The sequence below is a fragment of the Typopeltis vanoorti genome, chromosome 14 (assembly GCF_054136105.1).
Source record: "Typopeltis vanoorti isolate ZY-2024b chromosome 14, IOZ_Tvanoo_1.0, whole genome shotgun sequence".
NCBI lineage: Eukaryota > Metazoa > Arthropoda > Arachnida > Uropygi > Thelyphonidae > Typopeltis > Typopeltis vanoorti.
Genome location: NC_143562.1, coordinates 31,609,035 through 31,633,498, shown reverse-complemented (window position 1 = coordinate 31,633,498; position 24,464 = coordinate 31,609,035). Strand labels below are relative to the sequence as shown.

General features: G+C 36.0%; 1 protein-coding gene across 2 annotated transcripts in view; it reads right to left on the bottom strand.

Moving 5' to 3' along the window:
- The window catches only part of LOC150099340 (serine/threonine-protein phosphatase 2B catalytic subunit 2-like), a 273,967-nt gene that overhangs the window by 10,530 nt on the left and 238,973 nt on the right, over positions 1-24,464 (bottom strand). For both annotated transcript variants that reach the window (XM_090404069.1, XM_090404070.1), the window contains exon 12: positions 9,986-10,083. In XM_090404069.1, coding sequence (XP_090260195.1) covers positions 9,986-10,083 — 98 coding nt within the window. The remainder of the gene's footprint in view (positions 1-9,985; positions 10,084-24,464) is intronic.

Below are 24,464 nucleotides of genomic sequence, written 5' to 3'. Positions count from 1 at the left end.
TATAACAGGGCAAAATTAATCTGCTCAGATGACAAGGCCCTGACTATTGAACTAAACCACATCCTCAACACTTTCTTAGCCAATGGCTATAACCCCAAAAAAATCCAAAAATACTAAAACCTGTAAACCACAACTCCCCTCCCCCCTCCACAATAAAGATTGCACCAAGTCTATCACCATCCCCCACATCCAAGGCACCTCTGAGAAAATAACCAATATCCTCAATAAATATGATCTTACTTCCTGTTACAGACCATATAAAAAGTTGGCATCCCTTATCCGCTCTACCAAAGACCAACCACTTCCCCTAAACCTACCTGGTGTATACCAGGTCCCTTGCAGCTGCAAATTGTCCTACTTTGGCCAAACAGGCAGAACAACAAATATCAGGATTTCAGAACACCAAGACTACATCCGGTTTCACCAGTATAGCCGCTCTGGGCTGGCAGACCATGCCTTAGATACCCACCATAAAATTCGTTGGAAGAAAACAAAAATAATTCATCGCAGCAAGTTTAAATACGAAAGATTATTCAAAGAATCTTCAGCAGCTCTAAAAAACGTTCCTAACCTCAACAAATTTGGGTGCATGAAACTGCCCCAAATTTGGGAGACTTTCATTATGAGAACTTCAGCCCAACTGCCAAGACTACCAAATTAGCCCGCAAGAGGGCACCATTAGGACTTTAGGAACAATATTAGTTTCTTGCTTTCTTCCTCATTTGCTTTGTGTTAGTTCCTGAGTGCACATACCATATCTTTATGTTCCTGAAGATGGCAATGTGACATTGCCGAAATATAGAAGTTATTCATTAAAGTTACCTTTAATTAATATACTTTATATGCGTTGTTAATTCCGTAAACTAATTACCAGTTATGTCTAACCAACGTATAAGTCTTGCTACTAGAATCTTTATATTCAACTATCTGTTGCCAATGATGACGACCTGTAATTTAAGGTCAAACATATGACTTTTGAATAAATATTATTCACTCCCTTCCTTGTATTATCATGTGAATTTAAGAAACAGAAGTAATTTTTTTCTTGACAATTCACTCTGTTAATATGTTGATTAATAATACTAAACTAACCATTTTTCTACTAGGAGGTTCTAAATAGATCAAACCCAAGTTCTTCCCCACATTATGAAAACCAAAACCATGATCCTTTCATTAATTCAGAACTATTTAACTTATTTACAAGCTTCTTCTTCTTCTTCTTTTTTTTTTTTTTAAATAATAATATGCAACTGAAAAAAAAAAAACCGTCTTCTTTTGGTTTATGGTTTTTTTGCTACCAGGAGGTGAGGCAGTCCCATCATATGATTAGGAACAGAATTATTTATCACAAGTTTGCTGTGGGTATGTACATGCACATTTCTGAAGATGACCTCTGAAATGTTAATATTAATAATAATTTATTTATATCAATAAAGTTTCATTCTCTAGATGGTAGTTGTTTAATCCACGAGTCTTTTGCAATGAATGTTGCACACTGGCTAACATTTTGAGAACTGAAGAATGGCAAGATCAGTGTTTAAGACATTGCTTATGGAGGGTCTTGAAGCTTAAAGCGTTTAAGCAGTACAAGGTTTGTCAAATCAAGAAGAGGCATGGAGTGTACTGTTCAGCAAAATTATGAATAGGATTTTTAAGTGAAAGAAATACAGGATTAATGTATAGGAAAAAGAGGATGGGTGAAAGAAAGAACCCTTGGGGTACTTCCACACTGATAGAGAATTCTGATGGGAGGAAACTCGCAACCCAATTGCAAAGGAGAGAGAGAGAGATCCTAAGATAGCAGCTTGTTAAGAAGAGCTATATGTTACACCCAATGAAATGATCTAGAAATCTCAAGAAATCTCATGAACCTTTCCATGACTTATGTTCAAAGGTAGTTGGCTAGGAATTCTCTGTTGTAGAACAACAGGTGGGAAAATCCATATTGGTGATCATGAATTAACTAGTGGGTCCTCTAAGTAATAAAAAAAAAGTTGACTGATGATGAGGACCATTTTTAAATTATTTTCAAGATGACTGAGTTGAGGACAATGGTAATAGTTTGATGGCCAAACTTCTATCTTGCTTTTTAGGACAGGCTGAATAAAGGCTTGCTTCCATGCTGATGGACAGATACCATATGAGTGTTACTTTTGGAGCTCAAGTGTTCAGAACAATTGGAGGGATGCCATCTTACCATCTGGACCAAGAGACTTATTAGTATTTAAATTATTGGCGATTTTTCTGGTGACTTTTTTTTTTTTTTGGTGAAAGTTCATAGAGAACATGTAGTAAGTTGTTTATGTATAGTGGAAGGTAATTTTCTTTGGTCATCTAAAACTACAGATGGAGGAGAAAAACTGATAAGAGATCAGCCTCATCTGTCCACATACTGAATCCACATACAGCAGTGGGAATCTCGGAATAGCAGAATTGATTGCTGTTTGATGAGGACATGTTTTTTTAAGTTTGATATGAATTTTTTGATGTTTTTTTTCACAGATGTTGTAGCTATAGTGTAAGCTAAGAGTGCAGATTGAGTTTTTGACTTGAATCATTTAAGATATGCTGGCCTTTTATCTTGGACTGCTTCAGAATAGTTGTTAGAGAACCAAGCCTTGGATTAGTGGGTAAAGGTTTTGTGTGGAGTGGGGAATGAAGGCCCTCATTCCAGCAAGGATTATTTTATTTTAGTTATTTGGTTGGAGAAGGTATCTGAATCAAGAGAACAATAATCAGACCATGAAGAAGAGGTACTGAAATCTTGGGAAGTCAATTACTACTATTGTAGTGCCAAAGGACACACAAAAGGTTGAGAATAGCTGTATTAAAACTGAAAGGTTACCAAGAGAGCTGATTAAGAAAGGGAGAATGAGGACTACCTGGTATTCAGCTTGACAAGCAAACAATTTGTGTTAGATCATTACTGAAAACAAATAATTTGCCTTCTTTTCCAGCTTGACTTTCATTTCAAATGACTTTCACTACCTTTCTGAACTTATAATATTCTGATACTACAAAAAGTGTAAGAAGACATTTTTTGAAAGGAATAACTTATGCAAGCAGAAAAAAATTAATATAAATTTTAATTTTTGGGTGTATCAAAAAATCTTCAATATCAACTGAATTAGAAAACAAACTCAAGCAAACAAAAACTTCAACAATGTATATTTCATCATGAGTTTGAGACAGAGAGCATGGTCTGATTATACTGAAATCCTAATAATGTAATATAATAGAAAAAAAAATCCACTGATTGAAAGGGTAGCAGTAAGGAGCACTATTTCCTATATTGGGGATAAATATAACCCATCAGATCTGCTGAAATTATAAATAAGAGAAACAATACTTTATAGCTCTCATATAATCTTTCTATGGTAAAACAGATTATATAAGAAAACAGCTCATATGCAGGACTTTTGTCTTTTTCCAAATGGACTGTGCTTAGAGGTAACTTCATGTGCAGCAAGAACACATTATTCTTGCCCAGTGTACCTGATGTAATTTTGATGTTCCCCACAACAAACAACTATAGATGTAGGACACAGAATGAAGTAGAATAATCCACAGGTGTGTGTGTGTGTGTGAGGGGGAGAGGATTTGATAAGCAACCAGGAAAGTCGATGGGAAGGGAGCCTGATGTTTGCAAGCATAAAAAATAAGATATTTTAAGGGCTGAGGAATGCCACCTGAAGACTAAGATGAAGTATCTTTGTTCAGAAATGTATGACACAAGTAATGGCTGCTCTACAAATGCCTTCCTTGTGAGTATTCTACAATGTATGTAGAATACTCACGTGTAGAATATCAGTGTAGAATATCTACACTGATATTCTACATCCCCTTGAGAATACTACATACCCTCAAGGGGGGGTGTAGAATATCATGATGGTATTATGTAAAGATTATATCATTACTAACTTTTTGCTGACAATCTTCCTCCAAATTGGTATGTTATTTTCAAGAACTTCGATATTATCCGATCTCATATGATGGTCTTCAGATTATATTTTGGAGAAGGAACAAAAGGAACCCTATATTTGTTGATTTTGTTGAGGAAGGACTCACTGAAACTATTAGACAAAGAAAGTGGATTTAGTATGTCCAGTTCTTCTTGACACAGCTAACAGAGTTCGATTTGATGCATTTCAAATTCTCCATAGAGCTATGCCTCCATCGCATAATCTGACTTATTCTGAGATTAAAGCCATACTCTCTCTGAAAATCAACAATTTTGTCAGCACAAAACATTGAGGAGAAAAGCAGTTAGGGTCCAAGATAGGAGAGAATACCATACAAAACTTTAATGATTACTTTAGGACTATCCAGCACTGGCAACTACAGCAACTACAATGGCAACTACAGCAAGCCTTCCAAAATGGAAAGAGGTGTGCATCGAGGCTGCATACTTTTGCCAATGCTTTTAACCTTTATTTGAAATATATAATAACCTTAGCCTTGGAAAACAATGGTATTGGAATTACATTTGGTGGGGAAGTGATGTAGATATCCTATAAGATAATTTCAATAAACTGGGAGTGTGGTCAAAGAATAGTGATTGTCAATTTGACGTGGCCAAATGTAAAGTAATTACATACTATGTGTAAAGAAGGTGGCAAAATATTCTGGAGGTTGTTGAAGAAGCTTAGGAATGGAGGAAAGAGTGCTGTAAAAGGAGTTAGAGATGATAAAGGTGACATGAAAACGGCAAAAAAAGATATCCTTGAAGTATGGAGTAATTACTTTGAAAACTGCTAAATGAAACAAGCAGTGATGACAGCACAGTGATAAAAAACACTGACCAGGCATGCAGTCAGGAATACATATCCAGACTTGAAGTAGAAAAAGCCATCAAAGGCTTGAAATGTAGAAAGGCAGCAGGAGTAGATGATATTCGACCAGAAATGCTGAAGTATGGTGGTATAAAAGTCTTACAGAGGCTGCACTGCACAGTTCAGAAAGCCTGGAAAGAGGGATGAATTCCTGATAATTGGAGTAGACCTCTCATAGTACCCATATATAAAAAGGGAAATAAAATTGAATGTGAGAATTACAGAGGTATATCCCTACTGAGTGTTCCTGGTAAGATATATGCAAGTATACTTGAGAAGCAGTTGAGAAGAATTGTGGAAGAAAAGCTTGGTGAAGAACAAGCTGGATTCAGGCCAAATAGAGGCTGTCAGGATCAGATCTTCACTTTATGACAAATAGTCGAGAGATCATGGGAATATAACAAAGATCTGTATTTAAGTTTTGTCAATTTGGAAAAGGCATATGACAAGGTGCCAAGAGAGAAGCTATTCAATACGTTACAGTTATACGTGTCAATAGGGCATTATATCAAGCAATACTTAGTCTTTATTTGAGTTGTAAGTCAGCAGTTAGAATTGAAGGAAGTACAGGAAGATAGTTTAATGTTAAATCTGGTATGAGACAAGGATGTACATTATCCCCTCTGTTATTCATTATCTATATGGATCACATTATGAAGGAAAGTGGTATTAAACATGATATCAAAATTGGAGATGTTAATGTCAGCTCTTTGCTTTATGCGGACGATGTTATACTTCTAAATAAATCTGCTAGAAGCCTGCAAGATTCCCTGACTAAATTGAATAACTGTTGTAATAGATATGGCATGAAGGCCAGCAATAAAAAGATAAAGGCAATGAAAATAGGTAGAATCGTTGAAAATGTGAACTGTGTTGTGAACAGAGAACCTGTGGAACAAGTAAAACATTTCAACTACTTAACCACAATTTTTAGTGAAGATGGTAAATTAAATATAGAAATAGACAAACAAAATTAACAAAGCTGGTATGGTAGGAAGTCAATTGAATAAATTCATATGGAATAAGAGAGCAATTAGTCGGAACACTAAATTAGCTGTATGCAAGACAGTGTCAAACCAGTTTTAACTTATGGATCTGAGAGCTGGGTCAGAAGTAAAACACTTGAACAAAGACTAGAGACCGCAATGAGTCCTGAGAAAGATTATAGGCGTGAACAGATGGTATCAATGGCAATATCATATAAAAAATGAGGATATTAGGAAAGAACTTGACATTGTCAGCATCTAGGAATGCGTTAATAGAGCTAATCTCAGGTGGTATGGTCACTTAAACAGAGTGGGCGAAGAAAGATTAGCAAATCAAGTGTTCTCTGCCAGGTTGGCAGGAAAATGACTCAGAGGAAGACTAAGATATAGGTGGATTGATATGGTAAAAAGTGTCTTAGATAGAAATATAAGATCTGATAATGTTGGAGTCTTGACAAGTAACAGACTGATTTGGAGGAAAATTGTAGATAGGAAGTTAGTAATGATGTAAATTTTTCATGTAGTACTACCATATCCTGTACACCCCTGGAGGGTATATGGTAGGAATTTGATGATGATGAAAAATCAATTACCTCAGTTTCTGGCTCAAATCTACATTTATCACTATCCCAAAGAAACCCAAAGCAAATTCCTGTGGTGACTTCAGACTTATTAGTCTAATGAGCCAAACATTAAAAATATTTTTGAAAGTAATTCAGAATCTTTCTCGTTCGGCTTTTCTTTCTGTTGCTATCCTTATACCACCAAATCATTCTGAACTTTTGATTTCCTTTCTTTAAATCTTAATTTTTCTCCATTTCATCTTTGCTAATAGTGAAATCTTCTTCAAAGATTTTAATGTTTGCATTCCAACTATTTTTACTACAACCCCCTACATAGAGGACTGAAGCTGAAACTCAGAAACTACTTCGAAAGAAGAATTATCGAATCAAAAGAAATAGTTCTGGACCCTTCACATTTGAACAACAACCTAAGCTACAATTTGCCTGATTCCCATAGCGCAGTAATCCAGTACTGGCGCTCTAAAATTAGCTGTCGCACACATAGCAGTATCCAAAACATCAGGTCTGCCGGTCGCTCCATAATGTGTTGGCTCGATCGGGTTGTGGGTGGATCAAATGTAATTTGCTTCACCCACGATTTATTAGATACATATATAATACAACAACTATAGATTATTAGTATTTCATTTGCCCGTAATGAATGTATTTCTATTCACACCTGTTCTTTTTCCTCCCTTATATTCCAGTCTTTCTCACATGGCCCATGCCTAATTAATATTGGCTCCCATATTTAAACCTTTTAGTAAATTAAATATCATAAGGAAATATAGGATTAATTTCTAGATTCTAATATATTTTGAAATAAACACATTCTTTTATACACAGTTTTAGTTTCAATCAAAGAACCTATGTTTACATGTATCAGTGGACACAATTTGTGGCATGTCTACTGATAGGCAAACAAGAAGAGTGAAAAAAACATTGCATGTCTTGCTGAAAGGTCAAGAACAATCTAAGAAGTTTCATCCCAACCCAAATGTGTTAAATATTTCAAGAACAAGTTTCTCTGAACTTGTTCTTAAAATATATACTTCATATTGGCACTAAGGTCATATTGATTAGTCTGGACATTTACTAATAAAACTTTGGGGGAAAAAAATAAGGAGTTACTTCGGAAAGATTTTCCTGCTGATATAGTTTGAGATTTTGAATTGATAAATTTTCTGTTATGTTTATCACCTGTATTCAATTTGTTTCATATTTTGGATACCAATATAAATTTTATGTCCAGCAGTTTGAAAACGACTAACTTAACCAGTTCAGCCAAACATTCCTTTAACATACATGCTGATATCTCATCTGTCTCTGTTGTTGAATTTTTGCCCAGGTTATGCAACAGCTCTAGACCATAAAGTTTATATTAAATAATTTTCTTGATTATTATGTATGTTATCCATTGTTTATCTTTTTTTTTTTTAAATATTTTAAAAATTTAATTTGCTCTAGGAAAAATGTGGAAATCCTGCAAGGTGATTTAAACAGACTGGAGGTAAAGAATAATGGTTCAGTTATATGTGGCACTTTCGGAAGATAAGGATTACAGGTATACTACAATGACAGAACTAGGCTGCAGGAAATTGTTGAGGTTGGGGATTTAAGAGTGACTGGGGACAAGTAGTTAATTTAGAGGGAAACATTGCAAAAGTGGCCAAGGTATCATATCGGATTACTGTGCACAGTAATCCGATATGATACCTTGTGTCTACAGGAAATGTCTACAGGAGAATCTAGCAGTGTGTTACCAAGGTAGTGAAGTCTAAAGAATGCTCCTTATTAGGATGGATCGAAAGTTGTTGATAGGCAGAAAAGAGGGAAGGAATATGATCAAAATGTATAAGTTACTAAAGAGGTTTATAGAACTAATGCAGAAGAAATTTTTAAATATGCAACAAGAAGGGAGAAAACAGGGGCTTACACCAAAAAATGATGTAAGATTGTGGTTAAAAAGGGTGTGAAGACTAGACACTAAAATGAAGAACCTGAATGTGTCCCTAAAGTTAAGAATAAACTTATTAAGCAAGAGATCCATAAAGAAAATGTGGAAAGAATATTGTGAGAATATGAATGGGAGGGTTATGAAATATGTAGAGAGCAGACCAGAAAAGTTATCAATATTGTATGAGTATATGAAAGGCAAAGTCAGAGTATGAAAAGAAATTGGTTGTGCAGGATAAAAGCAGGATAACAATAAACGTTTACCATAACAATAATTTCCAAAAATATTTTATTGTTATGCTGCAGGTAAAGAAGAAGAAATGAAAATGGTTTACTGAATGCAGATAGTATGCTGGTGTCTAAATCAGATGTGACTGATCATAGATGAGCACTGATAATGCTAAGATCTGTCAACCAGTGTATGCAACATGGAGTACAGTGCTACCTCTACACTGGTTAAAAAGAGAGACACCGAGGTGAATGAAATGGAGGTCTAGAGCTGTTCATAACCTGGGCAAAAATTCAACAACAGGGACAGACGAGATATCAGCATGTACAATATGTTAAAAGAATGTTTGGCTGAACTGGTTAAGCCAGTAGTTTTCAAACTGTTGGGCACATTCAATGGGGGGGGGGGGGATGCAAGACCTATCTTGAGTGGTGAAGCAATGGCTCATATTATTGTTCATTTTCAAACAACTCTGCATGTACTCAATATTCCATCCACTTACCTCAGAAGAGTACAGCATTAAAAATACTTGCAGCTTCCACGTTTATTTCACTAACATTATTACATTCTAAGTTACTATTATGGTTGTGAGTACAGTTTAGTCCCAATATCATCAAAATCTGACTTCATTTAATGTTTTAAGATTACTCAACAGGAAAATCTGATAATTCTTGTTAGGAGAAATATCGGAGCAATTGATTTGATGAAAATGAAGCTAGGCAAATCATATGTAGGGTGACTTCGAATGATTCTATTTTTCCAACAGTACAGTATGAAAGAGAATCTTGCATATGCCTGAAGACCTCTGTAATCAATTACATCTGAGGCAATGGGATATAATGTAATTCACTGTACTTCCAATTATTCCATAATGACATTGTGCATGTATAAATTTAGTTTAATATAGATTTTTTTTTAGTGACTGTGTACAATGAACTGTTATTCCAACTCGGCATTATAATAATGTCTTGTTTTCCTTCTTGTTCTAGCCTAGAATAGGAAGAATATCCACATGGAATTAAGGTAATGAGTGCTTAACTATAGCAAGCTGTAAACACATAATACCAAAGAACTTAAATAACTGTTGTGCAAAGTAAAAGATTAAAAATATAGTAAAAAATGGTAAATATAATAGCAATAAAATAGCTTGTGTAAACATTTGGTATACAAAAGGATAAAATGAAAATATTTTTTTCCATGTGTAGGCAAGTCTACTGAAATGTTCTCAGTATTCTGAAGTGTTACAATCAAGCTGCTGACTAGATGTGACTTAGAGAATATCCAGTTTAAATATTCAAGGTTTTTCACAATACAGATATGTTCTTTCTGCAGGAGAAGTACTCTCTTTCTTACTTATCTAGGGGGGGGGGGAAATCCAAAGTATTGTAATATATATTCCCAAAATAAGATTATATTTACCATTATGCAGTGATGCCCGCCCTTCAGAAAGTGCTCCTAGAGGTAAAGTACCTGTCGGTGTTAGTCCCTTCAGCTGAAGGACACTCTCACTTTCTTCTCTGTTAAAAATCAATAAAAAAATTTATATGACACATTAAAACATACATATTAACATTTAAAAAAAAATTAATGTCCCATTTTTCAAACTAGAAATACCTTATATCCCACTCTTTGAATTCCTCCTCACCCTCATTCTATACCAGCCCTCTTTTCAAATTTCTAAATACAAGTTAAATAATTACCATTCATGCAAAAATTCTATGTATCAAAATTTAAACCATTTCTCAAAAGAGAAGCAGCATTTTCTCTGAGTACGTGTTCTTTTTTGATGCATGTGAGTATGACTACTGGTGCTTCATATATCTTGTACCAACACTAGTTCTTTGAATTATAACTGAGTCATCATGAACTCTAGTTTGTTCATTATTGAAAAGGAATGCTTCTGAATAAACAGGAAGCTTGTAATAACTAAACTGCAACTCAGTGAATTTTGTCTATCAGTTCATTCACCCATAAGCAAAATAAATATTAACTTCTCATTTAAATGATAAATATCTAATGAAACAAATCAACAAATAAAACTTGCTACATGAAATCTTACCATAGAAGTACTTACTAAAGCAGTGGTGTACAACCTACAGCCTACGCAGAATGTCAACTAAAATAGCATTTAAAATTTTTTAAAATTATTTCAAGAACAGTGTACTCAAATGTACACAGTTCTTGAAATAATTGCTTGAAATGTTAAAAGAAGTAGAAATAAATGAATTTAAAAGACTGTAGTTATCACTGCAGTGAATATGCCATATATATCTAAAATTCATATACAGAATTCACAACACCAACATTATATATGTTGGTGTTGTGAATTCTGTTTCTTTTATCAATGTTTTGTGTTACACTAATGTGTGTACAGGCATGCAAGCATCAAGCTAGACTATATTACATGTGCATTCTAGTGTAGTCATATATATGTTAAATACAGTTATGTACATATCAAACTTTTCATATTGTTAAATATGAAAAAGTGACAAGAGCGGTTGATGAGGGAAAGGCATATTTTGTATTATTTTGGATTTTACAAAGGCATTTGACAGATTGTACCACATAAGCTAATATTTAAGTTGCAGCACATGGGTTTAGATGTCAGGTTAGTGAACTGGATTCAGGTTTGGTTATCTGATAGTATGGGAGAGTTGTGTATGGGAGAGCAATAGTAAGAAAGCAAGTAGGGTAGGCAATATATATGGGGATGATGATGATTGATAGAAATCTGAAATTCAGGGAACATACTACAAAGATGGTGAAGGTACCCAGAAGATTGCTGCGATATTGAGAAGGATGCTGACCAGACCACACTTGGACTATTGTTCTCAAACTTGGTCCCCTGGGATTTGAAGGGGATAAAGAATGTTACAAGTGGGATCCCACAGGCCTCAGTATTGGCACCTGCATTGTTTAACCTTTATATTAATGACATTGTCAGTGGATTGCAGGGGGGGGGGATATTCAGTTGCTTGCAGATGATGTGAAGCTGGGAAAGGTTATTAGTAATAGTGCAGATGTGGTAGTCCTGCAAAAGGATTTGAATAAACTGCACAGAAGGGCAAATGAATGGGGTATCAGTTTAATTCTGGTACTTATCTAATTCACGAATTAGATAAGTACCAGATCGACATACTAGGGGTGACTGAAACAAAAAAGACAAAAAATGGTGAGATCTTTCTGAGCAATAAATACAAAATGTTATATTCAGGCAATGACAACAAAGGAAAAGGAGTAGCTATAGTATTCAACACAAAATACGAGGCTAATCTTCTTGAATGGCAGGCAGTCTCAAGTAGAGTAATGTGGGCAAATATGAGAATGGGGAACTGGACAATGAGACTTATTTGTGCCTATGGTCCCACAGAAGGTTCTACTAAGGTAGAAGTGGAGGAATTTTTTGATGCTTTAGAGAAAGCAACTAACACAATGAAAAAGGAAAAGTTGGACCTTGTTGGGTATCTAAATAGCAGAGTAGGAAATATGATTGTCAGACATTCAAAATTATTTTTGGAAAATTTGGAGAAAAGAGCAAAGCAAATAATAATGGCAAATACTTGTTGGATTTCTGCTCAGGACATGGACTAGTTATTACTAACACCATGTTCCAACATAAAAATGAGCAAAAATTCACATGGAGAGAAGAGGCAAGGAATAAGAAAAGTCTCATTGACTATGTTATTGTTGATAGTGACGTTTTCTCCCTGGTGCAGGACACCAGAGTGTACAGAGGATTTGAAATTGGAAGTGATCACTATTTAGTCTTGAGCAGGATAAAAGTGATTTTCATATTGAAAAGAATAACATGTAAGAAAGTTTTAAAGTGAATAAAAGTTGAGCAGCACTCAGATATGAACTGTAGACTAAAATACACAATGATTATTGAAGAAAAAATGAAAGAGTTTGAGAACAGGAACCAAACCTTGGAGATTCAGTGGCAAGCCTTGAAGAAAACCCTGATTGATTCAGCCAGAGAGGCATGTGGTGAGGTTGTGTGGAAGGATAGAAAAATCAGAACTCCATGGTGGAAACAGGAAGTTAAAGAGGCAGTGAAGGAAAAGAAGAGAGCATATCAAAAGTTCCTGGCAAATAAGTCAGCTTGTGCTCTTAGAGAATACAGAGACAAATGTAAGAAAGCTAAACACTCTGTAAAACTAGCTAAACAAAAGTCATGGGAGGACTTTGGCAAGAACATAGAAAATAAATATCAAGAAGGTGGTAAGATATTCTGGAGGAATATCTTACACTGTTGTTGAAGAAGCTCAGAAATGGAGGAGAGTGCTGTAAAAGGAGTTAGAGATGATAAAGGTGACATGAAAACGGGAGAAAAAGATATCCTTGAACTATGGAGTAATTACTTCAAAAAATTGCTGAATGAAACAAGCAGTGATAGCACAGTGGTAAAAAACACTCAACAGGCATGCAGTCAGGAATACATATCCATACTTGAAGTAGAAAAAGCCATCAAAGGCTTCATATGTGAAAAGGCAGCAGGAGTAGATGATATTCGAACAGAGATGCTGAAGTATGGTGGTATAAAAGTCTTACAGTGGCTGCATTGCATAGTTCAGAAAGCCTGGACAGAGGGACGAATTCCTGATGATTGGAGTAGAGCTCTGATAGTACCCATATTTAAAAAGGGAAATAAACTGAATGTGAGAATTACAGAGGTATTTCCCTACTGAGTGTTCCTTGCAAGATTTATGCAGCTATACTTGAGAAAAGGTTGAGAAGAATTGTGGAAGAAAAGCTTGGCAAGCTGGATTCAGGCCAAACATAAGCTGTCAGGATCAGATCTTCACTTTGAGACAAATAGTGGAGAAATCATGGGAATATAACAAGATCTGTATTTAAGTTTTGTCGATCTGGAAAAGGCATATGACAAGGTGCCAAGGGAGAAGCTATTCAATACTCTACAGTTATATGGTGTCAATGGGGCATTATATCAATCAATACTTAGTCTTTATTTGAGTTGCAGTCAGCAGTTAGAATTGAAGGAAGTACAGGAAGATAGTTTAATGTTAAATCTAGTATGAGACAAGGATGTACATTATCCCCTCTGTTATTCATTATCTATATGGATCACATTATGAAGGAAAGTGGTATTAAACATGATATCAAAATTGGAGATGTTAATGTCAGCTCTTTGCTTTATGCGGACTATGTTATACTTCTAAATAAATCTGCTAGAAGCCTGCAAGATTCCCTGACTAAATTGAATAACTGTTGTAATAGATATGGCATGAAGGCCAGCAATAAAAAGATAAAGGCAATGAAAATAGGTAGAATCGTTGAAAATGTGAACGGAGAACCTGTGGAACAAGTAAATCATTTCAGCTACTTTGGCACGATTTTTAGTGAAGATGGTAAATTAAATATGGAAATAGACAACAGAATCAACAAAGCTGGTATGGTAGGAAGTCAATTGAATAAATTCATATGGAATAAGAGAGCAATTAGTCGGAACACTAAATTAGCTGTATACAAGACAGTGTTCAAACCAGTTTTAACTTATGGATCTGAGAGCTGGGTCAGAAATAAAAAACTTGACCAACGACTAGAGACTGCAGATATCAGAGTCCTGAGAAAGATTAGAGGTGTGAACAGATGGCATCAATGGCAATATCATATAAAAAACGAGGATATTAGGAAAGAACCAGACATTGTCAGCATCCAGGAATGTGTTAGTAGAGCTAATCTTAGGTGGTATGGTCAGTTAAACAGAATGGACGAGGAAAGATTAGCAAAACAGTGTTCTCTAACAGGTTGGCAGGAAAACGACCCAGAGGAAGACCAAGATATAGATGGATTGATATAGTACAAAGTGCCTTAGACAATAGAAATATAAGATGTGATAACGTTGGAGTCTTGACAAGTAACAGACTGATTTGGAGGAAAATTGTAGATAGGAAGTTAATAATGATGTAGGTTTTTCATGTAGTATACTATCATATCCTGTACAGCCCTTGAGGGTACATGTCAGGAATTTGATGATGATGATGAAATTAACTGTGGAAAGAATGCAGAGGAGGATAACAAAGATGTAATCAGGACTGTACAATGTTAGTTATGAAGACAGGCTGAGGGAATGTGGACTGCAGAGTTTGGTAGATAGAAGGAGAGGTATTATGATTGAGACTTTTGAACTGTTGAGAGGTAGTCACAGGGGGATATTCAGTATTTTTGAATAAACTGGACAGATGGGAAAATAAACGGGTTATCAGTTTAATTCAGTTAAATGTAAAGTCTTGAAGTTTGGGACACATCGATGGGAGGCTGTATACTCTCTCTCTTGGAGGAACTGTATTGGTGGAAGTAGGGGAGGCAATATATATGGGGATGATGATGATTGATAGAAATCTGAAATTCAGGGAACATACTACAAAGATGGTGAAGGTACCCAGAAGATTGCTGCGATATTGAGAAGGATGCTGACCAGACCACACTTGGAGTATTGTTCTCAAACTTGGTCCCCTGGGATTTGAAGGGGATAAATTAGCTGTGGAAAGGATAACAAAGATGTTAGTTACAATGTTAGTCATGAAGACAGGCTGAGGGAATGTGGACCGCAGAGTTTGGTAGATAGAAGAAGGAGAGGTGATGTGATTGAGACTTTTAAACTGTTGAGAGGTAGTCACAGGGTTGACACTGGGGAGTTCTTTCACATGGTGGAACAGGGGGAATCAGCGAGGACAAGGACCATCCCTGAAAGTTATGAAAGGAAGCTGTGAGTAAGAGTGTTAGGATTGGTTTTTCTGCATGGAGGGCGATTGAACTGTAGAATGTATTGCCTGATAGAGTGGTGAGAGCACAATTGGTCAATGAGTCCAAGGAATGGTATGATAGACTGTTTTCAAGGATGGGCCTCCCACAATGAATCTTTTGACTCCATGGAGGCCTGAATCATCATCCTAATATCTAATATTAGTCTAATAATAATATCTGATAAAACTTGTTCATTGTTATTGACTTGTTATTAATTTGTACAGAATTCTAAACAACCCTTAAAAATGTTATGAAAGAGAAAAGTTAATTTAAATTGTTGTGTTTTTAATTGATTAAAAACACAACACTTTAAATACAAACACAACGCAAGGAAACTGCGTCAGTTTTTCTTCTTCGCTATTAAGCTTAGCTGCTTGTAGTGTATCTGTTTTCAAGACTTCCTGCCATCTTCTCCTCAGTCTTCCTCTACTTCACTTTGGTATAATTTCTTTACTTTCTTTGTCCATCTGTTATCCTAAATTCTTTCTACAATATTACATTCTTTACATGATTCTTCCATTCTTCTTTCTGTTTTCAGATCCAATCACTAACTGCCTATATGTTATAACATTCTCTGATTTGCGAGTTCCTAATTTTGTTTAATACTGTTACACCTTCAGTTTGTCTTAATGTTTTCCTCTCAGTGGTTTCATTGCTTTGTAGTTGCTGCACATGCTTCTACTGCATATGATACTAGTCTGATTGCTCATTGTGGATTCTTATTTTTGTTTTTTTGCTTAAGTTCATATTCTTTGTCTGGAATTTGAAAGTGAGAAAAATAATAAATTCTTCAACAACTTGAAAAATATGTGTATATTTTATTGCTGTAATCAACTCTTGTAAAATATCTCTCAGGGATCAGAAATCTGAAAGTTTTCAGATCCCTGAGAGATATTTTACAAGAGTTGATTACAGATGGGATTGAAAACATGGGATTGCTTAAGGGTCAAAGCCAAATAACTGGGAGGAGACCTTCACATTACCTTTCAGGAATGCGGAGAACTGACTGGAGCTTCTGACATAATGTCCAATCCTCACCTTCATGTGGTGTACCCTGTTAGTAGGTATCTACTGGATACTGAATGAATGCGGATGGGCTGGAAATTTGGGACTTAGCTGACTAAATTGGGCTTTTAATTGGCTTAAACCACAAATGCACATGATGGAACAACACAATGAGATTTCATGCTGGCTGGGATGTCACCTGGTTAAACATGGCCCCAGCAGTTTTTATCAGGGAACCAGGTTGAACAGTGAAAAGTCAGCTACTAGAACTATCTAGAAGAAGAAAAATAAACCCAACATCTGAAAAACTGAAGACAGGAACCATCAATATAAGGAGCATTATTGGAAAGGAAATCAAACTTACAGAAGAATTGATAAAGTACCATGTGGACAAAATTGGCATTACTGAGGCAAAGAAGACAAAAACAGGTGCGATCTACTAACTAATAAGTATAGGAAGTTATTTTCAGGCAATAATGATCAAGGAAAGGAAGGAGTAGCAATAGCATTCAACACCAAACATGAATGGGCAATGAAACTTATTTGTGTCTATGGTCTCACAGAAGGTTCTTCCAAGGAAGAAGTGGAGGAATTTTTTGATTAGAACAGACAGCTGACATAAAGAAAATGGAAAAAGTGGTCCTTGTTGGAGATCTGAACAGTAGAATAGGAAATGAATCTCACCAGGCATATAGAAACATTTTTGGGAAAATTTGGAGAAAAGGGAAAAGCTAATATTAATGGCAAGTATTTACTGGCCTTCTGCTTAGGACACGGACTAGTCATTATTAACATGTTTCAACATAAAGATGTGCACAAGTTCACATGGAGAGACGACACAAGAAATAAGAAAAGCCTCATTGACTATGTCATTGTTGATAGTGATATCATAAGGCTGATTAAGGATACAAGAGTGTACAGGAGATTCAAAATTGGAAGTGACCATTACTTAGTAGTAGGCAGGATAAAAATGGATATCATATTGAAAAGAACAGTATATAAGAAATTTTAAAAAAATTAAAGTTGAGCAGCATTTACAGCTAAATTGTAGACTCAACTATACAAACATTATTACAAAAAAGTTGCAGCAGTTTGACTTCCTACCATACCAGCTTTGTTGATTCTGTTGCTTATTTCCATATTTAATTTACCATCTTCACTAAAAATCGTGCCTAAGTAGCTGAAATGTTTTACTTGTTCCAAAGGTTCTCCCTTCACAACACAGTTGACATTTTCAATGAGTCTGCCTATTTTCATTGTCTTGACAAAACTTAAATACGGATCTATGTTATCCTTTCTTTTAAGCTCACACGGTGATCCGAATGCATTTCTGAAAATTATGGAGACAACTACCGTGTTTGAAGAAAAACTTTAGTTTAATATAACTAAAATCTACATTCGACGTTTCGACCTTTATGATCAAGGTCATCTTCTGGAGCATACAACTATACACAGAAAACAAGCTACACTACAATCAAACTGGTTTGTTACAGACACTGACTAACCGCTACAACAATTGTTGGCCTGACCTCTGGTGAAAAAAAAAAAAAAAATAAAAAATTATACATCAATGCTAAAGTCCTATTATTAGTGTTATCTGTTGGTTGTAGAAATACATTGGGCACAATACCAAGTATCTATCTATATACATATATTAACATCATGTACATTCCAGCCAGTTGGTATGGAATGGTTTCTAATACTAGCTGAAGATTGGCTAGAGTCAGTCCTGACTTATGCTGGATCTTATATATTAGGTAGACTGAATGTGGGCCATCCAGATCCTTGGAATTTTCATGCCATCTTTGTTGTTGATATTTCGGTGGTTTATCAGGATTTCGCAGGCTTCCTTAAATTTCCTTTCGTACTAGGTTTTTGTGCAGTGTAAAGAGCGGGTGCTTTTCCAGTTGATTTGGTGTAAGGTGTTGAGTGCATGGTCTGAGAGGCCTGCTTCACCATAATTATATTTAATGTGTCTAATGTGTTCTTTCTTGCATATAGGGATTGTCAGTCCTGTTTCACCAATGTATGGTAAGTTACAGGTGCAGCAGATGCAATAGACTCCAGGATGTGCTAATGGGAGGAGAGAGTCCTTAGAGGAGTTGAATATGGTTTTAAGTTTAGTGGGTGGTTTAAAGGTGGCATTGAGGTTATAATGTTGTAGGATTCTGTTGATTTTTTCCAATAACCCTTTAATGTATGGGATGGCTATGGTTTTACTATAATCTAGATTCGTTTTTGTTGTTGTTTTATTACTATTCTAATATTATTTTATTAATAGTATTTTTGTTATAGCCATTATTTATGAATGTGTTGTTGATGATTTTTAGTTCTTGTTTCAGGGCTTGCTGGTTAGAGCAATTGTTGTAGCTCTGTTTTTAAGGGTGTTAATGACTCCATATTTTTCTGATGGGTGGTGGTATGAATTAGCATGTATGTATTAGCCAGTGTGTGTCGGTTTTCGGTAGACCGTGAAGGATAGACGGCCTGAAGGAAGACATGCGACTAGTGTGTCTAGGAACGGGAGCGAATTTTGGTTTTCGATTTCGATGGTAAATTGTATGCGTTCGTGTTGTTTGTTCAGGCGGCTAAGGAATGTGTTTAGAGTTTGTCGCCCGTGTGGCCAGATCGCGAACAAGTCGCCAACGTATCTAAGCCAGACTGTCGGTCTTAGCATGGCAGAATCAAGAGCCCTTTGCTCAAAGAGCTCTTGATTAACATATAGCAGATAAAATACGACTAGAAACTAGTAATGTCCTGAACACTAAGAAAACCATACAGAACAATCTCACAAAAACAGAATTAGCAGCAATTAAGTCATTAAAAGCCAAACAAAACATAATAATAATGAAAGCGGATAAAGGCAATGCCACTGTTGTCCTTGACAGGTCAACATACGTACTTCAAACGAATCAACTAGTAGCTGATAACAACACATATAAAATGGTAAATTATAACCCAACAAAAAGGATAAAGGATAAAACAGAGAAACTACTCAAGTCCGTCACTTCTTGGCCACCAGACACAGTTAAAATACTCAAACCCCACTAAGCTCTCCACCCCACACAGAATATATGGGGTCCCAAAAATACACAAACAAAATGTGCCCCTTCGACCAATCATGGAAGGAATAGACAGTCCCAATTACCACTTAGCCAAGAAATTAGTGGCATCACTCAAGGAGTTGGTAGGTCATTCCCCCTCCCACATAAAAAACACACAACACTTTATAAACAAAATTAAAAACATAACACTCAACAAAGACGACTTATTAGTCAGTTTCGACGTTTCTGCCCTTTTCACTAATGTCCCCATCAATGACACAATTCTCCTACTACAGAACAAATTTCCACCCGACATTACTGCCCTCTTTGCCCACGTACTACAGTCCAGTTACTTAGTGTGGCAAAACAAATTTTACCTACAAATACAGCCATGGGCTCACCACTACCCCCCCCCCCCCCAATCGCTAACTTCTACATGGAAACCTTTGAACAAAGGGCTCTTGATTCCGCCACGCTAAGACCGACAGTCTGGCTTAGATACGTTGGCGACGTGTTCGCGATCTGGCCACACGGGCGACAAACTCTAAACACATTCCTTAGCCGCCTGAACAAACAACACGAACGCATACAATTTACCATCGATATCAAAAACCAAAATTTGCTCCTGTTCCTAGACACGGTAGTCACACTTCTTCCTTCAGGCAGTCTATCCTTCACGGTTTACCGAAAACCGACACACACTGACCAATACATACATGCTAATTCATACCACCACCCATCACAAAAATACGGAGTCATTAACACCCTTAAAAACAGAGCTACAACAATTTGCTCTAACCAGCAAGCCCTGAAACAAGAACTAAAAATCATCAGCGACACATTCATAAATAATGGCAATAACAAAAACACTATTAATAAAATAGTATTAGAATAGTAATAAAACAACAACAAAAACGAATCTAGATTATAGTAAAACCATAGCCATCCCATACATTAAAGGGTTATTGGAAAAAATCAACAGAATCCTACAACATTATAACCTCAATGCCACCTTTAAACCACTCACTAAACTTAAAACCATAGTCAACTCCTCTAAGGACTCTCTCCTCCCATTAGCACATCCTGGAGTCTATTGCATCTGCTGCACCTGTAACTTACCGTACATTGGTGAAACAGGACGGACAATCCCTATACGCAAGAAAGAACACATTAGACACATTAAATATAACCATTATGGTGAAGCAGGCCTCTCAGACCATGCACTCAACACCTTACACCAAATCAACTGGAAAAGCACTCGCTCTTTACACTGCACAAAAACCTAGTACGAAAGGAAATTTAAGGAAGCCTGCGAAATCCTGATAAACCACCGAAATATCAACAACAAAGATGGCATGAAAATTCCAAGGATCTGGATGGCACACATTCAGTCTACCTAATATATAAGATCCAGCATAAATCAGGACTGACTCTAGCCAATCTTCAGCTAGTATTAGAAACCATTCCATACCAACTGGCTGGAATGTACATGATGTTAATATATGTATATAGATAGATACTTGGTATTGTGCCCAATGTATTTCTACAACCAACAGATAACACTAATAATAGGACTCTAGCATTGATGTATAATTTTTTATTTTTTTTTTTCACCAGAGGTCAGGCCAACAATTGTTGTAGCGGTTAGTCAGTGTCTGTAACAAACCAGTTTTATCGTAGTGTAGCTTGTTTTCTGTGTATAGTTGTATGCTCCAGAAGATGACCTTGATCATAAAGGTCGAAACGTCGAATGTAGATTTTAGTTATATTAAACTAAAGTTTTTCTTCAAACACGGTAGTTGTCTCCATAATTTTCAAAAATGCAGAATCTATGTTATATTCCCATGATTTCTAAACTATTTGTCGTAAAGTAAAGATCTGATCCTGACAGCTTCTATTTGGCTTGAATCCAGCTTGTTCTTCACAGCTTCTCTTCCACAATTCTTCTCAACCATTTCTCAAGTATACTTGCATAAATATTACCAGGAACACTCAGTAGGGAAATACCTCTGTAATTCTCACATTCAGTTTTATTTCCCTTTTTATATATGGGTACTATGAGAGCTCTACTCCAATCATTGGGAATTCATCCCTCTGTCCAGGCCTTCTGAACTATGCAGTGAAGCCACTGTAAAACTTTTATACCACCATACTTCAGCATTTCAGGTTAAATATCGCCTACTCCTGTTGCCTTTCCACATTTCAAGCCTGTGATGGCTCTTTCTACTTCAAGTATGGATATGTATTCCTGACTGTATGCCTGTGGAGTGTTTTTAATCACTGTGCTATCACTGCTTTCACTGCTGTTTCATTTAGCAATTTTTCGAAGTAATTACTCCATACATCAAGGATATCTTTTCTCCAGTTTTCATGTCACCTTTATCATCTCTAACTCCTTTTACTGCATTATTTCCTCCATTTCTAAGCTTCTTCAACAACCTCCAGAATATCTTACCACCTTCTTGATATTTGTTTTCTATGTTCTTGCCAAACTCCTCCCATGACTTTTGTTTAGCTAGTTTTACATAATGTTTAGCTTTCTTACATTTGTTTCTGTATTCTCTAAGAGCACAAGCTGACTTATTCGCCAGGAACTTTTGATGTGCTTTCTTCTTTCCTTTCACTGCTTCTTTAACTTCCTGTGTCCACCATGGAGTTCTAATTTTTCCATCCTTGTACACAACCTCACCACATGCCTCTCTGGCTGAATCAATCAGGGTTTTCTTCAAGGCTTGCCACTGAATATCCAAGGTTTGGTTCCTGTTCTCAAACTCTTTCATTTTTTCTTCAATAATCTTTGTGTATTTTAGTCTACTGTTCATATCTGAGAGATGCTCAACTTTTATTCGCTTTACAACTTTTTTACATGTTATTCTTTTCAATGTGAAATTCAATTTTTTTCTGCTCAAGACTAAACAGTGATCACTTCCAATACAAATCCTCTGTACACTCTGGTGTCCTGAACCAGGGAGAAAACAACACTATCAACATTAATATAGTCAATGACTTTTCTTATTCCTTACCTCTTCTCTCCATGTGAATTTTTGCTCATTTTTATGTTGGAACATGGTGTTAGTAATAACTAGTCCATGTCCTGAGCAGAAATCCAACAAGTATTTGCCATTATTATTAGCTTTGCTCTTTTCTCCAAATTTTCCCAAAATATTTTTATGTCTGACAATCATTTCCTACTCTGCTATTTAGATCCCCAACAAGAACCAGCTTTTCCTTTTTCATTGTGTCAGTTGCTTTCTCTAAAGCATCAAAAAATTCCTCCACTTCTACCTTAGTAGAACCTTTTGTGGGATCATAGGCACAAATAAGTCTCATTGTCCGATTCCCCATTCTGATAGTTGTCCACATCACTCTACTTGAGACTGCCTGCCATTCAAGAAGATTAGCCTCGTATTTTGTGTTGAATACTATAGCTACTCCTTTCCCTTTATTTTCATTGCCTGAGTGTGACATTTTGTATTTATTGCTCAGAAAGATCTCACCAGATTTTGCCTTTTTTGTTTCAGTCACCCCTATTATGTCGATCTGGTACTTATCTAATTCCTCCATTTCTTTGCCATTCAGGCTTCTTATGTTAATAGTACCAATCTTTAACTCTGGTGATGTTGAGTTAGGGTGTGTTTTCAGATTTGTTCCAGTAGCTGACTTTTCGCTGTTTGCCCTGGTTCCCTGGCGAAAACAACAGGGGCCTTGTTTAACTGGGTGATGCCCCAGCCGGCATGAAATTTTGTCATGTTGTACTTTCATTGTGTATTTTAGTTTAAGTCAATAAGAATACAATTTGGTCAGCTAAATCCCAAATTGCTTGCCCATCCTCGTTCGTTCAGTATCCAGGTAGATACCCAACAGGGTGCACCACGAGAAGGTGAGGACATTAATTCAAAAGCCCTGGTCGGTTCTCCGCATTCCTTTAAAGATTATGTGGAGGTCTCCTCTCAGTTATACAGCTTTGATCTTTAAGCACCACCATGAGGGGCAATGGTGTATAAAAGGTGAACACAACAACCAAATTAAATAGTAATGATGATGTAAGATGAACGAAACTTGTTGGTTTTTTTACTCTTTTATTTTTTATTGTTTAATAAACATATGGTCTCAATACCAAAAACTATCTCCAGAACTGCTTACCCACAGAAACCTTTGCTTACAGAATTAGTAGTAATTAAATAATTATTTTATTAACCTTGATTTCACACTGAACATGCATAGACATACATGAGAGACTGGGATTACCTTGAACTCTGGTGAGATCGGATGAGTTGATTAAAAAAAAATCCCAAATTTCTTAGGCAATATTTCTACTATTACCAGTAGTTGGGAATTTTAAACTTACAAATTTTACTGGAATTCTAAAGAAGAAATCCTACTCCTGAGTGTACCAATAAAGGTGTGATAAACAGAAAATATCAAGTTAATGTTGGACACATGGCTAGAAAGAGCTGACTGACATGATGGCAGAAGAAAAATGATGAGGTCTTATAGACATATTACTACTGGACAAATGACTGTGTAGTATACGACAGGTCTACAAGAGAGTGCATCTGAATGCACCATACATCTGTTACTGTCCCAAATGGGATATATATATATATATATATATATATATATATAGCAGACAACCACTCAGGATACCAAGTCTATCCAACAAAAAAACAAGTGGCTATCGCTAAATGGAACAACAGCAGCAACATTAAAAAGCAGAGAACTGAAGAAAAGTTGAATGAGTGACAATTCCACTTCCATTTTATTTCATGTAGATTGAAAGACAGAAAGTGCAGGCACAACAATGAAAAACATATATACATTATGCTTTGTCGTAGCACTGCAAAGTGGTGGCAGTGGAACGATGGTCTTGAACATGCTTTCCTAGCACTGTTTAGGACCTTTGATACCAGCAGAACAAGAATGGTCTACTTGAACATTATTGTTGAAGAGGTATACCCATTATGTATACCTTTGTTGGAAGTATCTGTATATTTAATGGATACTCCAACAGGATAATGTATCATATCACAAGGCATATTATCCAAGAAGGGGAACAGAAACATGACAGTTGCTCTTTACCT